The 27,970-nt window shown below is 35.5% G+C and overlaps 1 protein-coding gene across 1 annotated transcript in view; it reads left to right on the forward strand.

Annotated features, from left to right (window-relative positions):
- LOC136850191 (acetylcholine receptor subunit alpha-like 1) overlaps positions 1–26,353 on the forward strand; it is a 485,313-nt gene extending 458,960 nt beyond the window's left edge. The window contains exons 5-6 of the mRNA XM_067123831.1: positions 21,266–22,135; positions 25,440–26,353. Coding sequence (XP_066979932.1) covers positions 21,266–22,135; positions 25,440–25,637 — 1,068 coding nt within the window. The 3' untranslated portion in view covers positions 25,638–26,353. The remainder of the gene's footprint in view (positions 1–21,265; positions 22,136–25,439) is intronic.
- Positions 26,354–27,970: the final 1,617 nt, after the last annotated feature.

Below are 27,970 nucleotides of genomic sequence, written 5' to 3' on the forward strand. Positions count from 1 at the left end.
AATACCTATACCAGTAAGTCAAAGTTTTGTAGGAAAAGAAGTCTTACCACCTTATATCACAAAATGTATTGATCCAGGACTTCCACCAAATAACATAATAATAATAAATAAATAAAATAATGCACTGATGAAAAGGAAACTCAAATATTCGCGACTTACAACCCCGAAATGTCCTCAATGTCAACACTGCAACTCCGACATATTTCTATATATTTAGGCAGACAATTTCAAACGGTAAAGGTTCAGCGAATGATACATCTGCTTGACGAAGTGCGTCACTGGTAGTTTACGGGTCACTTTAACGTCCAAAATAAAAGACTCGACTACCGTAAAAAAAAAAAAAAAAAAAAAAATTCTTCCCTACATCTTGTACCTACATATTTTACGCTGATGCTGTTTCTTGTGATTTTTACTATCAATTTTCCCGTCAATCCCTTCTTTCATAAATTTATCACCCGTATGATCACTTCTCGTTCTTTTATTTAAATCATTTGTAGCCTACTCTCACTAGTATCTCGTCAAGACTTTCATTTACATTATGACCCATCAATTTCACTACTTCTAGCCGTTGTACAAGCAAAGACCAATAAACCTCTAACTTTTGGATATGCGCCTTTATTTCATGTACAAGTGCACAGCCTATATAATAAAACATTCTATAAAACAACAATTGTTCGCTTTCAAAGTTAAAAAAACCCTTAACTTTCACTTTTTTCTCAATGGCAAATCTCTTTCATTTGTTTATTTCTATATTTCTTCGACCTCGCACTTGATACGTCAAAAAAAGTCACCTGACTCTTGACCTTTCAGTAGACCCCCGCTCCTTCGAATGCATCTGGATATTAACTGACACCTAATTATAAGAACACTTTCACTCTTCGATTGTATTCTAATCACTTCCATAAACTATCTATGTTTTACGTATTGCAGTCATTATTTCTACATTTGTAATCCTTGACTTGCGAATTCCGATGGATGTCAGTTAACAGAATAACTTACATCTTCAACCAACTCGAGACAAGGGATACAGCATAGACCTGAGGAACATCCAAAAACACTACCGATGAGCTCAAATCCATCTTACAAGGAGGAATTTTCAATCCATAACTGGACCATTACTATATATCAGTACTGTGTGTGAAATGCTAAACTCAGGTTAACTAAGGAAGCAGGTTTTCTTTTCCTCATTGTTAACAGTGAGGTTAACACTCTCCTTTTCCCGAGCTCTGTATACCTACTAACTGTTAACAACAAGATTTAAAATCAAAATTCTTTGTTTCTCCATGAATGGTCATTACCTCAGGTCTCAATCTCTCTAAACCTTCAACTACTTCTTTGTCAGCCAAAAATGCTTGTCATTTGTTATAATGTTGTTTACCGGAGGAACAATACATTTTCCTCTTTACATAAACTCTGACCCTCTTGATGCTTCATTATGTCAATATCGTTGTTTTCCTACGAACACGCGTGTGCATGCATATGGGTGTGTGGGTTTCCATCCGAGAGACTAAAACAAATTATCCAAGTGCAGTTACGGACTAATAATAACAAAGAACATGTTTTGCTTTTCTTCTTTACATAGTTATTCAAAAACTTAAAAGGGAAAAATATTTTCTATAAAGCGATTGATTAATGTATCTGCACTGTATGCGCAACTGTGCTACACCCACAAACATTAATATATATATATATATATATATATATATATATATATATATATATATATATATATATATATATATATATATATATATATATATATATATATATATATATATATATATATATATATATACACACACACACACACACACACACATATATATATATATATATATATATATATATATATATATATATATATATATATATATATATATATATATATATAATAATATATATATATATAATAAAAACCTAAATTTCCTAATGCCCTAAAAATTTGGTCCATGCAGGAAGGCTATCGAACCACATCCAGTAATTCTAGTCAGCAAAAAATGTAATGCACCGAATTCTCGTAGAAGAAAAAGAAGACTGAGACGAAGAAAAAAATTGCTGGAAAACTTGGGTAGCTTACATTACTAATTTGGTAATGCATTAACCGTTCGGACCGCTGATCTGGATGAAAGAGCCAATCTCGACTTCTCCTCCCAGAAGTAAAGAGGAATTTGGAACTGAAATAGAACTTGCTTTTCATTCTTTATCTGCGATCTGGAAGAGTTATGGCCCCGCCCAAGGTGGTCCCTTTGGGACGATTGGACCAAACCTGAGGAGCCATTCCGCACTTGGATGTCGCCACGTCACAGGAAATCTCGGATTATTTGTTGTTATTTGATCTGACCAGAAAACGACGAAGTAAGAGGCCGAAGAAAGACTGTAGTTCTTTTCCCGGATCCAAGAAAATACTATACAAAGCGAAGAAATTTTTTTCCAAATTTAAAGGTAATTGCTTACCTGAAATATTTCGAGATCTTCACAATCTATATTCAGGTGACCTCGGCAAAATAGCAATTTATAATTTTTAACGAAATGAGCATTATGTCAAACTGGATATGATACAGAAGCAAAGGAAAAATAGTATATAAAAACCAACTGAAAAGGTTACACGGATACCAAGCATCAATAGAATTTTAATGAGAGAGAGAGAGAGAGAGAGAGAGAGAGAGAGAGAGAGAGAGAGAGAGAGAGAGAGAGAGAGAGAGAGATTGATTCAGACTTTCAGTAAATCAAAATACTGATTGTAATTGTACCCGTTCCTTAACAAGTGACCTGCATATTCTATTACTTCCAATAGAATATGTCAAAAAGAGAAAGGCAAAGTTGGGAAACAAATCAATAAGAGATAATGATAAAACAGAACAAAAAAAACCTAAGTCAAAAATCGAAACCTACTAAACTCTAACATTAGTATCAGTGTTGCTGTTGTTACCAAGATCACTCCTAGTTTTACCGTCAAGAAGACTCAGTTTTATCGTCAAGACTACTCTCAGTTTCACGGTCAAGAAGACTCCCAGTTTTACAATCAAGACGACTCTCAGTTTCACGGTCAAGACGACTCTCAGTTTTACAGCCAAGAAGACCCTCAGTTTTACCGTCAAGAAGGTTCCCAGTTTTACCATGAAGAAGACTCCCAGCTTGACCGTTAAAGACGACTCCCAGTTTTACTGTCAAGAAAACTCTTAGTTTTACCATTAACAAGACTCCCAGTTTTCCCGTTAAGACGACTCCTAATTTTACCGTAAAGCCGACTCCCACATTTACCAACAAGAAGACTCCCAGTTTTATGACAAAAATGAATCTTAGTTTAGGAAGCCTCAGTTTTACCGCAAAGGATTTGAGTAACCACTTAGGCAACTAACACAGAACCTGGATGCATGCATATTCCAGTGAGGTGCCGGCACTAATGTTGAAGGCAGATTCTCCGAGTTAGAGGGGAACTTATGGAACATCGACAAACTGAGCATCTGGCAATTGTATATACCACAACTGCCACTGGTGAAGAAAAAAATTCACCAATTCGAACACAGTTTGTCAAATTAGCTGATACCCACGCAGACCATTATTACTAGAATGGAAGAGCAACAGCGGTATTCATTCCGTCTTGTGTAGAAAATTATGGATATTGGTTTCCTGGCAACATCAGATATTTTTAGCTACCGTGTAAAAGAAAGCTTGTAGCTGATGGTATATTCCAATTCATGCAGTACAATGTTGCTAATCCAAAGGGGAATCACGTAGTGAAAAATCAGCTAATGAAAAAGCACGTTAAACGAAGAAGAAGAAAAAGCTTAAGTTAACCCAGCCAAAGGATACATTAAATTTAATTTGAACAATTTTGGACTTCATTCTACATTCAAGGTATTAAGAACTAAGAAGTGAGCAAAAAGGGCATTATAACTACCTAGCTAATTACTAATAGTAGCCTGGCCATTAAGAAGCAAGGACCCAAGTCATTGTCTATATTTGTTGGTTAAAGAGGAAAGTAACATCAACAATAAACAGAGCTGGAAAGACGGAGTTTAGCCTGAAATTACGACAATCAGCTTTTACACAACGGCAAAGACAGCTTCCGATCCCACTCCTATAAAAAATATTTTTAAAAAATCAATAAAATATGAGATTATGAGATCTTAACAATAAGAAAACTTATCAAAATACTTTCCAACCAAGCAATTAAGGTTACCAAAAATCTTATTGCCCTTTGAATATAGTTGTGCTATGCAGCAACAACAGACAGGGCTAGATAGACGGAGTTTGGCTTGACATTGGTGCAATCAGCATGTATACAACGCCTTTAGACAACTAACGATTCCATTCACGTAGAAAAATACTATTTAGAAAACAAAATAACAACAATAGCCTCTTAAGACATATTTCTAAAAATAGAAAAATTTTTCAATGTGCTTTCTACCCTAATAATTTAGTTACCAACATCTTATTGTCCCTTGAACGAAAAGCATCTTTGCTATAAAGTGATGGTGAGCTAAGTGGTTATGTTTTCAAATTAAATATTCTGAAACTGTATCAACCCGCAACAGGAAAAAAACCCATATCTCCTTTACCTAGTCCTCTTTGTCTCTAAACATTTGAAGTCACATATGAATATTTCCACCCAAACTGAAAAATAAAAATCAAATTGTTCTCAGGGCAAGAACAGGAACTTTCACACCTTCGGTGCCTTAACAAAGCCGACGAAGAAATGACACTACTTTCACGAACAGTCTAACAAACAATAGGAAATTACAAGGCAAAAACTCAGACATCTCCTAAGTTGATAACGTTGTCTGCCAATTTCTACTTCACCCCGAATGTAATAGGTTCGTAAAGGAAAGAAATTAGGTAGCCATTAAAAAGATTAAATGGTGAAAAACATTTTACAGACCCTTATTTTCTTCCTCTCTTCGACAGAATCCGACTTAATACGAGCCACTAGGAATAACACGAAATACATTTAATGGCAGCACTTAAAGACAACATAGGAGTAAACAAGTAAAAAAATGCGCCGAAGTTTCTTCGGCGCAATCGAGTGTTCTGTACAGTTGCTGCAGCGTGTAATCAAGGCCACCGAAAATAGATATATCTTTCAGTGGTATCACGCTGTATGCGCCGCGGCCCATGAAATTTTAACCACAGCCCCGTGGTGGCCTATCATATATCGTTGCCGGAAGCACGATTATGGCTGACTTTAACCTTAAATAAAATAAAAACTACTGAGGCTAGAGGGCTGCAATTTGGTATGTTTGATGATTGGAGGGTGGATGATCAACATAGCAACTTGCAGCCCTCTAGCCTCAGTAGTGTTTAAGATCTGAGGGCGGGCAGACAAAGTGCGGACAATAAAAAGTGCGGACAGAAAAAGGTGCGGACGGACAGACATAGCCGGTACAATGGTTTTCTTTTACAGAAAACTAAAAATGCTAATACGGAAAAGCTCGATTGCCAGTATGGAACAACTTCATATTATATACAGTAATCCTTGACTGGCCTTGGCCAAAACAGAAACCCATGAGACAGCACTTACAATGATATACGCCAAAGCAAGACCCTACCAAAATCCATTTTTGTACAAGTGCAATTTCCTGATAATGGTTATCCAGCAAAACGCGTTCAAATATTAATAATAAATATCACACATGGCCGGTCTCGTTACTAAAAATTAATGAATGAACAAAAAAGAAAACCCGAAATTGGGCAGAATAAAATTCTGGAAAATAAAAATGAATTACATTTACAATGCTAGATTCCAAAAAGAAAGATATCGTTTATTGCCAATGACAATAGTGTGCCATTTCACATTTCCTATTTTTCCAATTGTGGTTTTAATGTTTGTTGCTGCCGTTGCTTTAGCAATGGGTGTCGGGCGGAGTTACTGGAATGTGGAAATGATACGAATGTTTGTACCTGCACCGAAAACAAGTTTTTGAAAGGAATGCAAAACGGAAAACTGCTTAACCTACCCCAGGATTTAAACTATCAAAATTGCAAAGATATTTTTTTAAACCAAAAATATCAATGAGGGTTCGTAAGATATTGCCGTTATTGGACATATGTCAAGGATGACGAATACTGTGCATTTTTTCAGTTTTAATTCGGAAAGTGCAATTTCCTTGGGGATCCAAGCATGCGTCTTTCATGCGGTACAAAAAGATTAAATCATTCAAAAGATGTTTAACTTGAACCGAGGCAAATCAGTTTATAAACTATTCCCTGAATGTTAACGGAAACAGTATCAAATAAATACACATTCCCTACGAATTATGAGAGAGAGAGAGAGAGAGAGAGAGAGAGAGAGAGAGAGAGAGAGAGAGAGAGAGAGAGAGAGAGAGAGTTATTGATGAAAGAAACCTCGCATCCTAAACAGCTGATTTTATATCCTTTCATAAGTTTATGGCAGCATTTACGGCTTGAGTCTCATTTCGCAGATTTAAAAGTCTTGAGGTGGGTTCTCGCATTAAATTTACAACCACACTTACGACTGCAGCCTTCACGTCCCCGGACTTTATAATTATTGCTAAGATAGAAGCCGAGACGCGTCTCAAGAAAACAGGATTAACAGTGCCATAATGTTATTTGTGCCAGCGTTTACGTTCTTCGTATATCTCCAGCTGGTCTGCAGGGTCTCTAATACTTTTATAGGAAATTCATGCATGTATATGAGCTGAATGGTGAACAGTGCACTATATTACTAAGAAACGTAACTTACACAGGTGCAGTTTCATTCTTCTGTTCAACCAAATAAGGAGAGTGTAGTGCTGTAGAATATCTTCATAACGCTCCAGTAGAAGACAAATAAACTGTTGACGACGCACATTTCCCTCAGGTAACGAACGGAATACAAGACCAGGTAACGTATAGAACATAAAGGTAAATTGATCTTGACCTACAAAATGAAGAATAATTGCTTGTCCTACAACAACTAATACATATTGCGACACTGTGTTTTATACTCATTTATTTAAATACCAGGGTCTTGCAAGTATTATTTTCAAATAAATAACGTTCCTTTCAATACCAATATAATCCTGAGTAACAGAAACAAACTAATAACATTCTCTTCCGCTGTGGACCTGAAAAAGAGACCTTCCCTTCCTGTTTCTTTCTGGACTCAGATAAGGGCGCACACTTTCTGGTCTCTCTGATATTGAACAGTAATTACAATATTAAAATCTTTAAGACATCCCAAATGATAGGTACCCAAATATTCGCCATTTTACAATACTTAAAAAAGAAAACGCAAGTGAATACAATGGCCTGACTACTGCACGTTCGGTGGCCTCTCAGGCGGTTTCCTAACGCCCATCAAGCAACCTCTTCTATACAATTTACACCGCGGAAATCAGTAATCATCAGATTGTACGGACGAGATTTCCACCTCCCCCCCCCCTTATACTGGCAAGTCCGTGTCCCGCCATCTAACTGTTTCCATTTTCCAACGCTCGAGACCTGTCCTTTAAATGGCACATCTGTCTTTTTGTCAGGATGAAATCCTACTCTTTTTCCGCCCTCTTTCTCTCTCCTCTTGGCTTCAGGTCCAATATAGGTAAGGACAGTGATTGGGCTGCACATCTCACTGTCCTGTGCATTCAAAATTGGTTACAAGCTCTTACAATCATGTAGAAAGTGAAATACAGAGACGGCCATAAAGAGACTCGCCCATGACTCCTTGACGTAACGGACATGATGTAAATACAAAAGTCATCCGTATAAGCCTCCAAGGTATTCATTTTTATTGCTCTCTCAGGTGTGCCTCAGGTGCCTTCGGCTAGGGAGAATAAGTTATGGATAAAAATAACAACACTCATGCACCCCGTCCTAAAAGTAGCCTCACCGTAAAAAAAATAAAGAAAAAATAATGCAGTGCAGAGGGAGAAAATATTGCGTGCCAACTTAAATTCCAAATACTTTCTCTGTTAAGACCTTCACAGGCATCTGGTACACAAGACCTCTCTCTCTCTCTCTCTCTCTCTCTCTCTCTCTCTCTCTCTCTCTCTCTCTCTCTCTCTCTCTCTCTCTCTATCTGTGTGTGTGTGTGTGTGTGTGTGTGTTTGCATGTGTGTACGGCCTCTACGTCTCTTCCTCGGCAAATAAAAAACTTGTTGCCGTGTCATTTGCAGTAACAGCCTAAAAGCTTACACGAAAGATGGCAATGAAATAGAATAGTCTAATGAAGTATTTTTACGAGTTTAAGATAATGACTGGATGCAGGTTTCTAAAACGGAAGGGTGAGAGATTATTACCTACCAGAATCCGCAACACCAATACTACACGCTATTTGGTAGAATTATGTAATGTGATGTTTTGAACATACTAACGAACTAACGATTACCTTACCGAATTTTGATCACAGAATATTTTAACTATCTTGGCAACATCCGCCAATAACACACACACAAATATAAAATTTAACAATAAATGCTATGGGGCTGTTCTTTAACTCTTCCGCCTCCAGCCCTGAAACAGCCAATAAAGTTATGTTCAACCAACCACACGAACCCCCAAAGTTACACGGTTCTGTAAGTTCATATTTATCGCTACGAAACGAAAAGCATGTTGATACTGACCTCAAATCCGGCCGGATCACTGCCTTACACAATATGTTTTAGGCTGAGATTTGGTACGTCCCTGACAAAAATTGGAGTTCCAGATTGGATAAATTTTAAGTGTATTGCGCAAAAACGATAACACCCTTCAAACTCGACAGGTTTCATGATAATTTTGGAAAAACTGTCATGCTGAAAAGACCGTGCTCAAGAACTGCGGTATGTCGACAAAAGTTCAGGGACATTAGGTGCAGGTGAACAATTTAGTCACCTATCTTTTAGTTTGTTCTAAGAAACAGTTGCAGTTGCAGGTAACAAAGCTTGGTGCATAAGCTCTCATAATCACTGGACTGCCAAACAGCCGTAAACTAGCAAAAAAAAGCAAATAAAAAATGCACCGAAGTTTCTTCGGCGCAATCGAGTTTTCTGTACAGTATATAATGCTGTATGAGCAGCAGCCCATGAAACTTTCAGTCACGGCCAGGTGGTGGCCTGTCTTATAGTGTTGACAGACTCACCATCACGACTAAGCTTTAACCTTAAATAAAATAAAAACTCCTGAGGCTAGAGAGCTGCAATTTGGTATGTTTGAATATTGGAGGGTGGACGATCAACATACCAATTTACAGGTCTCTAGCCTCGGTAGATTTAAGATCTGAGGGCGGACAGAAAAAGTGCGGACAAAAAAAGTGCGGGCGGACAGACAAAGCCATCGCATTAGTTTTCTTTTACAGAAAACTAAAAACTGCAAAATCTAACCTTGAATAAGGTGAAATTCAGATTACGACCTCAGGATACAGATTTCACTTAATAACATCTATACTACAAAGGTACTCTGCAGTCGAGCCAGAGATTATCAACGAGGTAAGATCCAATGGGGTATGAATGGTCTGCTTATTGCAGAGGCTCTAGAGAACCAGAGAGTCAGGAAAAGTTTAAGGAGCGAAAGCTGTATTCTAGGCTTCTCTCGCTACTTGAGCTTGTGAATGGATAATTCTTGAACGTAAACAGTAATCGTGTTCTCTTTTAGATTTGCAAATGAGTTTTCATCTCATTTAAAGGTTAACGTCGACGTTAACATCTTACGAAGTGTGCCACTGTTTATGAAAAAAATGTATTTGTAGATCCGGACTTTAAATTTGCAAAATGAGTCCGCAGTCATCATATCACGTTCAGTGGGTGTGTGTTAGTTAGTATATTAAAAAATCATATATATATATATATATATATATATATATATATATATATATATATATATATATATATATATATATATATATATATATACACATATACATATGTTTTACATTTTCAGTGTGCCTTTCCCCCTTTGAAGGAATGGCGCCAGAAGGGTATAGCCTTCAGGTTTCTCCTAAAATCTTGAGAGAAGAAGAAGTTGCAGCATGCCTCCCACACCCCTTTTGACACTATGGGATACTGGTACTCATTTTTACTGGGTGGACAGGTTGGCAGTAAGTCAAGAACGAATCACGAACCTAACAAACTTGAGTCGAGAGCTGTACCACTCAGCCATCTCTCTCTCTCTCTCTCTCTCTCTCTCTCTCTCTCTCTCTCTCTCTCTCTCTCTCTATATATATATATATATATATATATATATATATATATATATATATATATATATATATATATATATATATATATATATATATATATATATATATATATATATATATTGTGTATATATATATATATATATATATATATATATATATATATATATATATATATATATATATTTATATATATATATATATATATATATATATATATATATATATATATATATATACATATATATATATATATATATATAGGATATATATACCAGAGGGATATATCACTTATATTATCTTTCATCGACCGCAACCAAAAACTGCAAATCTGACAGGGCAGGACTGAAAAGTGGAATGTATAAAGGAAATAAGATGTCCCATATAAATAGTAGAGCTGTCAGAGCAGTGGCAAGAATGTGACAAAGTAATAAAACCTGACAAAAAAGAAGCCGTAACACCATAACACGAAAATAATATTTACGACCCAGAAAGGGTGAGATATAAGGGATGGGAGGCGAAGACATCACCCACTAACCCAATCACACACCCACCACAGGAATCTCCTCCCACACACCCTCTTCTATCCCAACCCCAACCTCGCATTCATTGTCGGTAGGAATGTCGGAACATCATGGTTGATATTGCTCTGATAAAACCTTTCATTTCCGACCCAGCTTCCCGCCTACACTACATATACAGAAAGTCTGAGAGAGAGAGAGAGAGAGAGAGAGAGAGAGAGAGAGAGAGAGAGAGAGAGAGAGAGAGAGAGAGAATCCGCATAGTCTTATGTTTGGAAGAAAGAAAAATGCTTTTCTCATTAGTCCTTCCCGTTGTTTTTCTTCTCCACTCATTCTTTGCCTCTTATATTCTGGACTTCTCTTCTGACCTATTATTCCATATGACGTGTAAAGAGAACAAAGAACGATTTTTTTTATTCAAGGTTTCATAAGTAATGAGCTCAAAAATTTAATACACAATCTTAAAGCATCCTAAAAAAACTTGAAAACCGGTCGAAATTGGATGTAAGTTACAAAACAAATAAAAGACAAATAAACACCTTTGGAGGTACATGAAACTTAAAGCACCACAAAAGCGTTCCTCTTTTGAAATGGGAAGGGATCACATTTAATCGTTTTTCTTGTTTCCTACATCAAACGCCATTTACATAAGCAACCCTTGTGTCTGTCATAAGGGCTTCTCTCTCTCTCTCTCTCTCTCTCTCTCTCTCTCTCTCTCTCTCTCTCTCTCTCTCTCTCTCTCTTCATGGCATATGAAAAGAAGCATCCATCCCTCACAGCTATTTTCTTTTTATTTTATTTTTGGACGGAGCTTCTGGGAGAAAGGGAGCAGCACTAGACGTTTCCTTAAAGTGCTCTCGTCCACCAAGTAAACCTGGCTATTCAACACTAATTCCAAAATGAGGGCAAATATGGGAATTTGCAATAATTAATCGTCTTATATATACTGATAACTGGGTTACATGTGTATTGTCCATGTCTGGTGCGATTTTACCAGTTAAACCTAAGATGTTTGTGAGAACAGAAGCGTGACACCACATACTAAAGCCTTTCATATCTTTTATCTAACATGTATTAATATGTTCGTTAGCTTGATAGCTCTCAGTGAAAAGAGTCTCTGTAAAAGAGAAAGAATGACAGTCAGTCGTGTAATATACCTGACGACAATTCTATTCGATTATACTTTCATTAAACAAGCAACAACAAGAGAGAGAGAGAGAGAGAGAGAGAGAGAGAGAGAGAGAGAGAGAGAGAGAGAGAGAGAGAGAGAGAGAGAAGAGAGAGAAATTCAAGGCATTGTTGCACTGTCACGTAAAAATTACGTTAACAGTGAAAATGAAATAGTATATAGTGTTGAAAGTATATTACCAACAAATAATAGCTGTCAAGACCTCTGCCTCTGATAAATTTTTTTTATTAGATTAGACCCTCAAATGACAACGCAAAAGATCAGTCATCATGTAAAGTCTCCGTTAGGAGTAATGTATCGCCTAAAAAAATCGTCCCGTAATTATGTGTGCGTGCTTAATCAGAATGTGTGACACTAGTAAAAAAAAAGCTAACAATAAAACATTACAATAAGTTTCCCCCTGATAGAAATCTTGATAACCAGTAAATATATTTTACACTTTCAAGATCAAAACAGTATTGGATAATATTTCGATTCATATAAAAACACGAATAAAATGTTATGTTCTAAAATTACCTGCATTTTTGTCTCAAAACAAAATTCTAATACTATTATTGTTACAGAGGGTCATGCAAGGTTTTCCTACTTCGCATTTTTGCATAAAAGGATTCTGTCACAAATGGGTAATACCCTTATAATAGCCCCCTCGTCTAATTACTCTGGATGCACAAAAATAACGTTTCTTCATAAAAGGGACTAATTTTTCCTCATTTTCCTACACAATGAGAAAAACAAACCGGGCCGCGAGCGTTCTACCCAGCTAGTATACATACACAACAGTGGCAATGTTAGTTCTCCTTAACTAACCAACAAACCAAGTGCCTTTAGAAACAACTGACTCAACGGCAATAAAATAGACTAACTGAATTTCTCCAGTAAAACTACCTATGAAGAACTATACGAAATAAGGCTTTGAAGATTCTAGGCAAACTAATCCCTCTCAAACATCTCGAGAAATATTTAAAAATATTTCTAGCTATAGTTGTTATGTTCTCATAATTTTTTTTTTATTTTAACATAATCTTCGTATTGTATATCATCAAAAACCACCCGTGCTATTTATTTGATATTTATAATTCTAACTAATTATTAATATCACTTACTACAAATATTATAATTCACTACGAATATTATAATTCTAACTAACTATTATCGCTTAATCCGACTATTATTACGATATAAACTTTCAAGGCTTTTTTCAATGCACTAACACTTATATTATCCTCTCCAACCACTCCTGAATCACAGGGTCTCTGCTACCCAAGTCTTCTCTGTTAAGTGCTATATCCCCAACAAATCTCCACCCGCTATAATGCTATATCCTCAATAAATCTCCACCCATCTCCAGCCTTACTTATCACAGTTCTCGCCCACGACGGTCTGGGTCTTCTAACACTTTTGGTGCCCAGAGAAGTCAAGACTTACACTATCACATAAAATTCTTCCCGGGGATGTGCAGATGACACCCCATCTCCATTTAGTGTTACTCCCGTAATTATCATTATGGCCTCATTTCTAATTATCTGCCATCTAACCCCTACTACGCTTTTCAATTCTATATTCTTAAGGTCACATCACGATTAAAATCAGCACAGCAAAATAGCTAGTACTAGATTTATGTAAAATCGCACTTTCATAAGCTATTTCACTCTATTAGACTTCCAAACCTTATTCACCCTGCCCATGATCTGACTCGCCTTCTTTAGTCTTTTAATAAACTTCAACTCAAGAAACCTACATCGGTTATGATTGTTCCTCTACATTTAAAAGAGCCTACCTCATTAATACAAGATTCAACGTCATTAACCAATAACCATTGTTTTTATTTATTTATTTTGAGTCAAATCTGTTTAGACATTTGATGCATTCTAATAAGAGAGGATATGAAATGTACTGGTGTTTTGCTCATTAAAACGTCATCACCTGCATATTCCAAATCTGTTAGGTTTTTATTATTACTTCACCTTAAACCTTCTCTTCCATCTCCGACTGCTTTTTTTTATTACAAAAGCTAAAAGATGTGTAACAGCAGACGTAAAATGTCTTCTCCTTGTAGTACCCCACCATTTCTTACTATAAATTCACTAGACATGACCCCATTAACATTACTTTAGCATTTACTTCGTAAAGGATCACTTCAAATGGCTTTACATATTCAACGGGGTTGTCAAAAAGACGAAAGGCCTACAGTTCTGGTCTTTGAACGCTGTCAGACTCCTAGGAATCAGCAAAAGTCACCAGAAAGTTTTTAAATTCCATACATTGCTGTACACTGTGTCTTAACACAAATATTGGATCTGTCCAACTATTCTTTCGTAAAACCACCAATTCATACAGAAAGCATTTAATCAATTTCCAGCCCATTAATAAGCATACCGGATATTTTCATTACGAGCAATGCAAGTTTAATATCTCTACAGATACCATATTCATTCAGGTCATCTTTCCTTTGTGCATTCGCAATGATTTTCAGTTCCAAATCATCAAGCTGTGTTTTTTCATTCCATATTCTCGTTAGTGTATGTGGTGTCATTTCAGTTTCACCTGGTGTTTTCCATCCACTCTTAATTTTCTTTATTAATTATTCCATTTCAGATACTGTTCATTCATACATAAGCACATTCATGTCTTCTTAAGCTTCGGATATGCCAGTCAAATTATTGCCTTCATATCCCTATGACCTCTCAAAAATTTTACGCACGGAATTGTGGAACAGAACATAAAATTTAGGCCGAAGGCCAAGCACTGGGACCTAAGAGGTCTATCAGCCCTGAAACGAAAATTGACAGTAAAAAGTTTGAAAGGTGTAACAGGAGGAAAACCTCGCAGTTGCATTATGAATCAATTGTTAGGAGAGGGTAGAGAGTAAGATGGAAGAGATTATGAACGGAGGTACAGTAAAAGGAATGAAGGGGTTTGCAGCTAGGGGCTGAAGGAACACTACAAAGAACCTTTAGTGATGCCGACAGTGCACCGTATGAGGTACCCTGACGGCACTACGTCCCTTTCTGACCACTCCCCCCTTTTCACGGTCGATTATCGCTTCTTCTTTTCGTCCAAGAATATTTCATTAATAATTCTCTGAACTAACCTACCACCAATGACACTCCCTCGATACATGACTTTGGTAATATCACCAGACTTTTTCCAAATATTTCCTCTTATATATCCTTAACCTTCGTTCAACTTCAGTATCAACACGAGTACTTCGCACGTTCTACTTACGAGTTGTCCACCCTGAAATCTGTCTACAAATACCTTTTTCTTTTGTCTAATCATTATTGTAGCTACCGGCACGTGGCAAACAAAACCCAGTGACATGGGTGCTAAGAGTTCATGGACATGTTTTTTCTTAAAAGATTTCTTTTTAGCTTAAAATTTCTGGTCAAATTCATCGCAACATGTGAGCTGTAAAGTCTACATCACTAATGACAAAATTTTAATGGTACCTAAGTCTAATAAAAAACGAACGTAAAATATTTCTCTCCGACTAAGAGTAACTTCATAAAAAAATGCTTAATTTATTCTAAACATCAAAGCTAGCTCAATGATCTTAAACCACAAAAAATTATACTCTCCATTACATTTCCGCTTTGGCAATTAGATACAATGAGAAAATATGCCGGGAATTAATTTCTTGTATAAATTCTGGTCTCACAGCAGCAACATATAAATAAATTAATAGTCTTGAGAAAACTGAAAGGATTCCGACCTCCAATTCAAGACGAGGTCGAAAACTCGAGAAAACTGAAAGGATTCCGACCTCCAATTCAAGACGAGGTCGAAAACTCTCGCAAGAAAAACCTACGGTCATGAAAAAGGAGCCTCTCTTATTGGGATTTGGATTCCGAAAATTTTCCAGACATGAATGTGAAAAAGTAAGAAAATTATGAAATGACTTTTCTAAATACTTCCCAAATTTAAGGTATTTGCGGCTGTCAGTTTTCTTCGTTTTTTTCTTGATGAACTTCTTAACAAACATTAGCTGGAAATGTTTTATGCCTTTATCACTAAATTAAAACGCTTGGATTTACCGAAGAGAAATCTAGAAGAAACATATGAAAAATGCGCCGAAGTTTCTTCGGCGCAACTGAGTTTTCTGTACAGTGTATAATGCTGTATGAAAATCTCAGCCGCGGCCCAAAAAACTTTCTGCCACGGCCCGATGGTGGCCTGTGTTCCTAGGCTGACCAAATAGAAAAAAAAACCACCTTTGAAGATCTAGACGAGCCTCTCGACGAGCCGCAGTGTCACGACCTTCTTCTAACTGTCTTCGATTGACATCATTACGAGCCACTCGATGTGCTGCAGTACAAAAACTCTCAGCCACGACCGGGCAGCGCTCAGTTGCTCCCAAGATGCGGTCAAGTGAAGGTGCGTCAGCGACGCCTCCGGAATTGGACTCGGCGATGCCAGACGCACGATCCATGGGTAACTTTAACCTTAAATAAAATAAAAACTACTGAGGCTAGAGGGCTGCAATTTGTTGTTTGATGATTGGACGGTGGATGATCAACATCCAACTTGCAGCCCTCTAGCCTCAGTAGTTGTAAGATCTGAGGGCGAACAGAAAAAGTGCGGACGGACAGAAAAAGCCATCTCAATATATTTCTTTTATAGGAAACTAAAAACGTATCATTTCAATTCATTAGTTTTCCCATTTTTATTTTCCAAAATTCAAATCCATACTGATTAGGGAATATAAACTATGAAGCGTTTTGTTATAGATTCAAGTGACTGTCAATAATGAAAAGAATATGATGACAACAAGACTATGCATTATAGAATTAATGCAGATATATATGATAAGGGAATGAAAAAGCATTACAAATTCAATGAAGATAAAATACGAAGATAATGAATACATTATATCTGTATCACAGAACGATTAAAAAACGTGCTCTTGGGCGGTAATGATTTCAAGTATTATACCAGAGATTATAAATTCTCTCTCTCTCTCTCTCTCTCTCTCTCTCTCTCTCTCTCTCTCTCTCTCTCTCTCATATGCTTGTGCGCATAGTCAAATTCAAATATTATGAACCGTAAGCAACATGCAATTAGGCAGTTACATATCTACCCTAATTATTACTGTTATTTGACCACTGACGCTGGATGCTTTGCATAAGAGATACCCAAACAAAGCATTATGAAACACAGCAACACACCATAACGGCATATTATCACATTTTAAACCAAAAACCCCCACTCTTTCATTCCATTTAGTGAACTCTTGTGATAAGTCTTTTATTGTTATAAACTCTCCTAACATTCAATTCAGTACGAGGATAGTATCTTTTTAGCAATAATTAAATCTTCTTTTATGAATTTATCAGTGTCAAGAACATGAAGAAATACAAGAATGTAATGAAAAATGTATGTAAAATACCTTTAGTTAAATGTGAATCCATAAAATTATCATACGACTACCAAATAAGAATTTACATGGCAAAGAAACAGTTTAAAGACCCCAGTCTTTACAGAGGTGATCAAATTACTCAGGCTTAATTATATTACCATCTGCGTTATTTGCAACATTCCGAATTTCCTGCTCGATTTTCCCGACCAAACAGATGACAGTGCGGGATAAAGCTTATCACCAGCACCTGATACAATTCATCTACGACTCACGCAGTATCACTGGCTTTAAATGATTTGTCTGAAGCATTCATGTCACACTTCATGAGGCAATATTTGCAATTTATCGTTTCCAAACCCATTCCAGTTTCCGTCCAATGTGTCGCCTTCGGAGCGTTTTCATTTCACGGGGGATTTATTCAAATATCCACTAAATTACATATAAGGGCAAAATTCTCAAAACATAAAGGCAATTCGCCCGAATAATTTCGAGGGTCATGGTGATTTTAAATTTCATTTTGTTTACCTAAAAGGTAAAAAAAAAAAAAAATTGGTATTTTTTGAAGTGCGGTAGTAACATAACAGAGGCCCCAATTCATGAGCTACGAAAAGATTTGTGTATATAATTCTCTCGTTAAGTAAAGTGTTATATGCCATTTTTTGATCAAGAATACCGTAAGGACGATAAAGTATCCTTGTGGTTTTAAATATTGGTTCTTATAATTTTGTCATATTTTTTCCTCTACCAAGTTTTACCAGCATAAAAGTTTGGCGTTTATAGTGTGTTCAATTTTGGAAAACTACTGCTTTCATGATTCGGTGCTTCATACTTTGCTCTGGTGTTCGACGTGGCCATCACAAATCATCTGGTCAATGATCTCTAGGGCTTAAGAAGAGGAGACCTTTCAAGACGTCTCGAGACATTCGTTGGCCACCGCTATTCAGTTTATGGAAATCAGTTTCCTTAAATCGCATGATCTGTGGACTGTTTCTTTCTCTCAACAACTTGACTGTGGTGCTTTCTTCCGCTGCCATTTTTTCCAGTCTTAAAATCTTCCATCTTGTCGATTCTTTCGAGACTCAACCCCATCTTTTCGCCCTAAATCAACCGCCCTTCCCGCGACCTATTCTTTTATACTGTATTTTATTATCACACGGAAAAGCAAATATCAAGAGGGTGCCAACCATACGAGTCTCCGCTTCTATAGAAAATGGACGAAACTAATGAGTTTGTAAGAATTTTGTGCAAGACAGAGTTTAATGTCTTATTATCAGGATATTTAATCAATGGATAAAGAAGTCGCTGAAGTTTAAACCTAGTTTAAGGTTAAATTGAAAGTCCTCTTTACATAAGCAAGTAGATGTACTACCTAAAACTGATGAAAACGTTTATTAGACATCCCGTGTCGACCTGCTTCGGGACGTCGCAGTGTCTTTAGTGTCTCAACTTATATACCTACTGAAAGTGTTCACACACACACACACACAGACACACAAACATATACATATACATATATATAGATATATATATATATATATATATATATATATATATATATATATATATATATATATATATATATATATAATGACACTGTCTCTTCTAGAAAGTCGAATCTTTAATAGGAACAGTATGGCCAGTAGAAACTTCAGCATTTTCTGTTATAAATTTCTTTATTGACATCACCTACGTTTCGGGATACAAATCCCATCCTCAGGGCTAAAAACAGAGAAAATGGAAAATCCATACATCAGGAGTCAGACAAAAATGGAGCACAGTAATAAATTATTGTTTAAAAAATAAATAAATAATAATAATAAGTATATCAGTAAGCTTTAAATTTTAGATGGAAGGAAAATGGCAAGTAACTGAACACGAAATTAATATCACAGAACAAAGCTACTAAGCATAATGACACTTTCGGGGGAAAAACCCGGATTATTAACAAGAAAAACCACTAGTGAACATCTGAGAAAATTACAATATACATATATTATACATATATATGTACAGTATATATATACACATACATATGTGTGTGTATATATATGTATATATATATATATATATATATATATATATATATATATATATATATATATATATATATATATATATATATATATATATATATATATATACTGTATATCCATGACATCTATAATTTTATGGTGACTTTTCCAATATTTTCATTACTTCTTCAGTCCTCGTCGATTGAAGAAGCTTCAAGAGACAAACAAAAACTGAGACTATGTTAATTTTTTCTTATTCATTCCAACCCTAATTAATGTTGAAAAAGCTGTCAGATTTGGAAATAAACTAAACAACACAGTAGGAATCTTTGTTTAACTCTTCAAGACTTCTGCCCTCGCTCTGGAGAAAGTGCTAAAAAATCGGAAATGTTGCCAGGGAAAGCATGATTAAAGCATGGAAACGCATGGCCTTCCTGGATGGACGTGGACAAGCGGCTTCATCCCAGAGACATGAAGGCCAAAGCTGCAAGCGAGTACTACTTAGCAGTCTCCAGCCGCCCCAGAGTTAAATCCACCCTTGTGATGAGAAACTTGCTTCTCCACATCCATCCAGAATGGCTATGCCTTTCCACCCTTTAATTATGCCTTTTCTGGCTAGTTCCAATTTCGTAGGTACTTCCTTCAGTCCTCAAGGCGGAAGTCTTGAAGAAGTAAACAAAAACTCGCAGTGCCTTGTACAGTTTTATATATATATATATATATATATATATATATATATATATATATATATATATATATATATATATATATATATATATATATATATATATGTGTGTGTGTGTGTGTGTGTGTGTGTGTACGAAAAATGTAGTGGTATATAAAAAAAACTCCTTGTGTCATATGAAAGCTTACTCTTTTACCTAATATATCACTGTCAGATAAAGTAACTTAAATGAAGCACTCTGCTCTCTCTCTCTCTCTCTCTCTCTCTCTCTCTCTCTCTCTCTCTCTCTCTCTCTCTCTCTCTCTCTCTCTTACAAACACAAAGTACTTTAGACACTGTTTTCTCAAGTTGCCTTTGCTGTGTACCACGTCCCTTTCTGAGCGAATCACAAATTCAGGTCAATTCCTTCCTCATGCATTGTGCAAAACCCAAGAACCGAGGCCATTTCTTTCTATCATCCTTTTTATCCATTTTTCTTTACACTGTCACTCTTCTGAATTCGTAATTCTTTTTTTCTCTCTTCCACAAAGGCCTTTCACTCTCTGCCTATGAAATTCTAATCTTTGGTGAATATAGAACAAGCGCACAAAAATCCTTACTCTTTTCCGCTTTGGTGAAGAAAATATTTACGAAAACGCCTAAACTCACGAGTAATTCGTAATTTAGCCACATATGCGTACATAACGCATGGACTATTCGTTATCATAACTTCACAATATTTACCTGTTTTAGAAGATCTTACGTATCTACAAAGTGGCTTCAATCCAATAACAATCTCCTGAACAACTAAACATTAAAGACCAAATGTTGCACTTAGCACCTTTTTCATTATTTGTGGAAAGTTAAAATTTTCATTAGGAAGTTTTTAAAGTCCATGGAGGAACTGCCACGATGCCTGTGTATGTAATTAATTACCCAGTATTTTATGTTCTACAAAATCCGGCAAAATAACACCAAGAATTTTCTTCTAATACCAATTAATTCTATTTAACATTTAAAAAGTCCTGGGATAAATTACCATGGTGATTATTTCTGTAATCAAGAAGTGTTTTCAGGTATAAGTTTACATTAAATAGAAGTGTGAGAAGACAGGAAACCGATATAAACTGACTCTTGTATAAAAAACATAATGAGATACCATACTCAAGTCACCTTACTAGTTTAGAAATTCCTCGGCAAGAGAGTAAAAATGTTAAAAATATTACAAAAGATTTTCGAAAGTTAGGGTATCAAAGTCATTAAAGCCTCAAGAGCGTTGTTACATGGGTGAATTTGTGTCCATTCCTTAGTTTTTGAGGCTGTTACTATTACGAACGCGGCCTCTATATTAGCTACAAGTCAACTATCGGTTTGAAAACTTAAAAGTATTTTTTTTTGGTTTTGTTTTTCAGGTAAACCTTCAACATCTTCACCAGAAGCCTGGCAGTAACCTGGTCGACCCAGGCATCGATCTACTTCACTACTACATATCTGTCGAGTGGGACATCCTCAAGGTACCTGCCCTCAGGAACGAACGCTTTTATCCTTGCTGTGAGGAGCCTTACCATGACATCTACTTTAATATCACGATGAGGAGAAAAACGCTCTTTTACACCGTGAACCTCATCATTCCGTGCGTAGGGATCTCCTTCCTCTCAGTACTGGTATTTTACTTACCTTCAGATTCTGGCGAAAAAGTCTCTCTCTGTATTTCCATTCTGCTCTCACTGACTGTGTTCTTCTTGCTGCTGGCCGAGATCATCCCGCCCACGTCCTTGGCTGTCCCACTCCTCGGCAAGTACCTCCTTTTCACGATGATTCTCGTCACTCTCTCCGTCATGGTCACCATAGGCGTCCTCAACGTCAACTTCCGGTCTCCGTCGACGCACAAAATGGCCCCCTGGGTCAGAAAGATCTTCATCGAGATGCTGCCCAAGTTCTTGTGGGTGGAAAGGCCGCAGAAGGAACCGGACGACGACGCCCTTGAAGTCGTAACTGCTGGGGGGGACACCTCGTTGACACCGTCCAGTGACGGCTTCGACAAGTTCCCTCTGGAGGACAACTATGAGATCCCTGCGATACCACCGTCGCCTTATGACACGGCCAGATACGGCGAGGAGCACTTGGCATTACCTGCCCCCGAGTGTCATGCCCAGGCACACGTCCATGAGCCCGCCTTTGTGCCGGAACTGGAAGAGGGTTCACCACACACAGAACACCGCACCCATAGAAGCATCCAGTATATAGCACAGCATATGAGAAACGTAGATTCCTTCGAGGAGGTAAGTCTTATTAAGCAACAATAATTGTACATCATTCTTGCTTTCATTATGGTCGAGAAGAGGCCTGTTCAAAGTTTCATCCGTATATGCTAATGCACTGATGTTTAAAAACTGGAACAATCTCAGAAGTAAGTGGTAAATAATTAACATCCTCCATTTAATGTTTAAAGAATCTGGCCCTCTCTTCTGCATGGCACAATAATATAAATAGCTATGGTATACATGACTTTTTCATTCGGTCAGCGCTATCATAGCAACTAACTTATCAAGGCTTAACTAAATGTTTCCATCCCACAAATATATTTAAAGGTAAAATGGAAAAAAGTGTTTAGCAAATCGCCATAGTTTACAACAAAAATGTATTCATCTACGGTTACAAATTGACTATTGGAAGTCGTAGAAAACCAAACGAAGGCAGATTTTATTTTATTTTAGGGGGAACAACGTAATCTTTAGTACCACTTAGCTAATAAATAAATGGATAAACAGTCTGTCGGAGAATATGTCGTATATAAAACCCTTTCATAACAATTTTGTGATAGAAAGTCAAGAATTAGAATGACGGAGTTCACAACGCGTTTAAGCTGATGAACTTGTATCAAAGACAGGGTACATATTAAGTCAACAATTTAAGGTTCTCATCTACAAAACTTTTCATTTAAACGCTGGTGCTTCTATCAATGATTAAAGAAAGAACTTGAAACAGAGAGCCGAAACTCGTGCGCCTTTCTCGCAGATACAAACCACTTTACCATAAATTCTGAGTCTGCATTTACTACATCAGCTTAATGTCTTTTATCTTGAAGGCTCTGCTCGATATGAGGGTGTGTATATTCATATAACGTAGCTGGAACAGAATCCAGACTTCTCAAAAGGCATCGCTTTAAGATTAAAATAGTCATACGCAGCCGGAACACTTTAAAATCCTGCCGATTCACCCAAATGCTCTAGTCGTATAGGATTTCTTTTCTTTCCAAACTCACTTCTTTGTCATGGTATTGTTTTTTTATCGAAGTCTCCTTATCAATAATTATTTATCTAAGTCTCCTTATTAACAGTTATTTATCTAAGTCTATTAATAGTTATTTATCTAAGACTCCTTATCAGTAGTTATTTATCTAAGTCTCCTTATCAATAGTTATTTATCTAAGTTTCCTTATTAAAAGTTTTTTTATCTAAGTCTCCTTCTAAACAGTTATTTATCTAAGTCTCCTTATCAATAGTTATTTTTCTAAGTCTCCTTCTAAACAGTTATTTATCTAAGTCTCCTTATCAATAGTTATATATCTAAGTCTCCTTATCAATAGTTATTTATCTAAGTCTCCTTATTAATAGTTATTTATCTAAGACTCCTTATCAATAGTTATTTATCTAAGTCTCCTTATCAATAGTTACTTATCTAAGTCTCCTTATTAATAGTTATTTATCTAAGTCTCCTATACAGTTATTTATCTAAGTCTCCTTATCAATTATTTATCTAAGTCTCCTTATCAATAATTATTTATCTAAGTCTCCTTATTAATAGTTATTTATCTAAGTCTCCTTATCAAGTTATTTATCTAAGTCTCCTTATCAATAATTATTTATCTAAGTCTCCTTATTAATAGTTATTTATCTAAGTCTCCTAAGTAGTTACTTATCTAAGTCTCCTTATCAACAGTTATTTATCTAAGTCTTCTTATTAATAGTTATTTATCTAAGTCTCCTTCTAAATAGTTATTTATATAAGTCTCCTTATCAATAGTTACTTATCTAAGTCTCATTATCAATAGTTATTTATCTAAGTCTCCTTCTAAGTAGTTACTTATCTAAGTCTTCCTCTTAACAGTCATTATTTATATAAGTCTCCTTAACAGTACTTATTTATCTAAGTCTCTTTATCAATAGTTATTTATCTAAGTCTCCTTCTTGATAGTTATTTATCTAAGTCTCCTTCTAAACAGTTATTTATTTAAGTCTCCTTATCAATAGTTATTTATCTACGTCGCATTATTAACAGTTATTTATCTAAGTCTCCTTCTAAACAGTTATTTATCTAATCTCCTTCTAAACAGCTATTTATCTAAATCTCCTTATCAATAGTTTTAAGTGAATATGACTTGAAATAATTCGAAATCATATCCCTTTAGCCCCAACTGCCCTTACTGAGAACCCGTTTTTCGATTATTTACTCTCTATGGTCGAACCTATGAAAATACTTGACAAAACTCTTAAAATAATCAGTCAATTACGTTGAGACCTGCTTTTTAATGCAGCAAAGAAAAACCTTAATAATAACAACTAGAAATATATATATAATTAATCTCCAATTGTAAACTAACACAGCAGAGCAATGTTGTACAGTCAATTTGACAGAAACCGAATTTTTACAAAAAAAAAAAAAGTACACTTGCTCAGAATATCAAGCAAATGTTGTGGTGTTACGACACCTTGATCATTATTAGTAAAAAATTACTTACAGTCATTCACATTTACATAAATCCGAGAGAGAGAGAGAGAGAGAGAGAGAGAGAGAGAGAGAGAGAGAGAGAGAGAGAGAGAGAGAGAGAATCTGACCTCATTACCTAAAACGTGTGAGATCATTAAAGCCACCCTCTTATCTCAAGAAAACATACATTCTTTGATCTCTCGAAATAGACCGTCCAGTCCGCTCACTTTCCCTCTCCTGCATTTTTTCCTCAGAATTCATAAATCCTTCTTTTGATCCAACGACCTTATTTAGCCTTCCTATTAGTTTTCTGTTTTCTTCTTTCATTTGGGGTTCTCTTTCAAGGTATTTTTCAGAGATTTTTTTTTTCTTTTTACCGGCATAAACGGAGTTCAAGTTGTCAGTTACCTAAGCAATACCCTGTTTTGCCGTTTCTCCAATATTTCCTATTTATTCCATTTATTTATTCCGTTTAAAATCACATGAATAAATTCCTTCACTGGAGTTACCGAATAGCATACAGAACAACCTAAAGATACTTCAAACCTAGAATATAAAGTGTACAGTAAGAGAGGCCAAAGAAATTCCTTAATGAGTCAAAATGATCTCCCAAGGTTATGGGAAGCCCGATTATTGAACCCACTTAGGGTTGCTTTCACTAAAGCCATTAAGGAAATTGCCATTCCCAGCAGCGTCTCAAAGTCCAGAGTTCTTTTGATTTCTTTTTCTTTTATGAATTTACCTGAAAGGTTGGAATATTTCTTTCAAAACGAAAAGAATAAAAAAAAACGCCTAGATTGTGTCTAGGGAAATATGACAGACTTCCACAAATGAGCCCATCTCATCTCACTTCCCCTTCTTCTCTCTTCTTTCCAGATCGAGGATGACTGGCGATACGTAGCCATGGTCCTGGACCGACTGTTCCTATGGATCTTCATGGTCGCCTGTGTGGCTGGAACATGTGGAATCATCTTCCAGGCGCCATCTCATTACGACACAACCATCCCCATAGACATCCAGCTTTCGAAAGTGGCCCAGAGAAGAGGCAAGGATCTTATGGGGCCGGAAGATTAGGACAACTGTCCTCTAGAGCTTTTTTTAAAAAAGAAGTTTCTTTTTACATCACTGTGTTTCCTAGTGACTGGGAATATCCCGGACTGGGTTTGATAAGCTTCCCAGCGTCTAGGCGTTTGTTATCAAGACGTTTACGCACCCAAAAGAAAAACACCATGCATGGACAATGGTGTAGTGGATAAACGTGACTGTATGTTATCGAGTACAGCTGTTATATCTTGTATAAAATGGCAACCGCATTTCAGCGAGTTACTTTTACGGTTTGATCCAGGGGGACAGACTACTGTGGAATCTTTAAAGGTATGCATTTATGACTTACCACAATAGTGAGATGAGTAATTTTCTTTTTCTCAAGGAAAAGACAATATCAAAAACTCGTGGATGGTGGGAATTATTATGTTTCAGACCGGAAGGTCTTATATTGTTTTCTTTTATCCATTTCTTAGAAATGAAAGCTTCAGTGAACATTAAGCATAGTTGTAGTAAAACGTTGGACATTTGAAAATGTGTTATGTGTGTGTTTTAAGAAAGAGAACCTTCTCATCGGAGATATTAAAAGCCATGGTAACGTCCAAGGGAAGTTAAAAACACCTTGCTGCTTGGACCCTAAGATGAAGAGAAAAGTAACGAGGAAAATATAATCATGACGATTCCCGGTGTCAAGTGATATTTTAGTAAAAAGAAAGAACATGTTCTTCACACTTAGAAAACTAAAACTGAAAATTAAAACGAAAACAAATTAATAGGAACCATCAGCCAATATTTACCCAATTACCGACCACTGCCAAATTCAGCATTAAATTGAAACCATTTCCAAGGTAGAGTGACAAAGTCTTAAGAAATGACAACGGACAGTTTAGTAAGCGACTGTGTATAAATACATAAAATGTGCTGAAGAACATGGAAATGGAGTGTAATGAAAGACAAGCCAAAGACGTGAAGATGGAAAATAAAAGTCCGTGTAACTGATAAATCAATCATAATCAGTCGCAAGGGATTTTATCAAATACAAAAATATATATATATATATATATATATATATATATATATATATATATATATATATATATATATATGTATATACACACATATATATATAAATATATATATATATACACATATATATATATATATATATATATATATATATATATATATATATATATAATACAATATATAAATATATATATATATATATATATATATATATATATATATATATATATATATATATATATATATATCTATATATGTATATATATATATATATATATAAAATTACGTCAACTGTGAAAAGACGTGACGAAAAGAAAATGTCATTATGTAATCAAAAATGCTCAAAAAATTTTTGAAAAGCAGTAGGCTATTAGAAGCTAGTTTCTTTATTTTTGTAAACCTTGCAACAGTAGATACCATTCTATTCCACATTAACTTAGAGTAGCAAAACCAGGTCATAACATCAAGAAGCATCACACTAAAACGTTAATAATCAACGATTAATAATTGCCATTACAGCTAATAAATTACCAAATTGAGAATAAAATAATTAATTTTGCTAAAATAATTACAGTGTAACACACGGACATTTTATAACATTACTAAGAACCAAAAAACATGACTTACAATACAAGTATAATTAAGAACTTACACATGGCAAAACTCTCCAAGGTTACTGATAAATACCCAGTACCCTAAATATTAGTAAGGGTATATACAGCAGAAAGACAATTTGAACAAAACATTTAATACACACCGTTTAGGTAACAATAAAGGTATGTGCATACTTATACTTGCAAACACACACACACAACACACACACACACACACACACACACACACACACACACACACACACACACACACACACACACACACACATATATATATATATATATATATATATATATATATATATATATATATATATATATATATATATATATATATATATATATATAGTGTGTTTCTGAGTGTACTGTACATATATGTCACAATATTTGTAAGTATATCTTACATAGGGAATCTAAATATAAAGACGCATGGCATATGAATATTTATATAAATCATTCTATATATAATCATATGAGCACAAGGGGCAATATATAGAGACCGAAAGACTGGCATGAGGGCATACCATGACTTACAGGTACAAATTAGAGTTCAGGCAGAACTTTCCAAGGACTTACTGCATTCCAGTTAGTTTTGTCCAATAATCAATTCATTATATATATATATATATATATATATATATATATATATATATATATATATATATATATATATATATATATATATATATATATATATATATATTCTGAGAAACATAACCAAAA

This window comes from Macrobrachium rosenbergii, chromosome 21, assembly GCF_040412425.1.
Source record: "Macrobrachium rosenbergii isolate ZJJX-2024 chromosome 21, ASM4041242v1, whole genome shotgun sequence".
In the NCBI taxonomy this organism is placed as follows: domain Eukaryota; kingdom Metazoa; phylum Arthropoda; class Malacostraca; order Decapoda; family Palaemonidae; genus Macrobrachium; species Macrobrachium rosenbergii.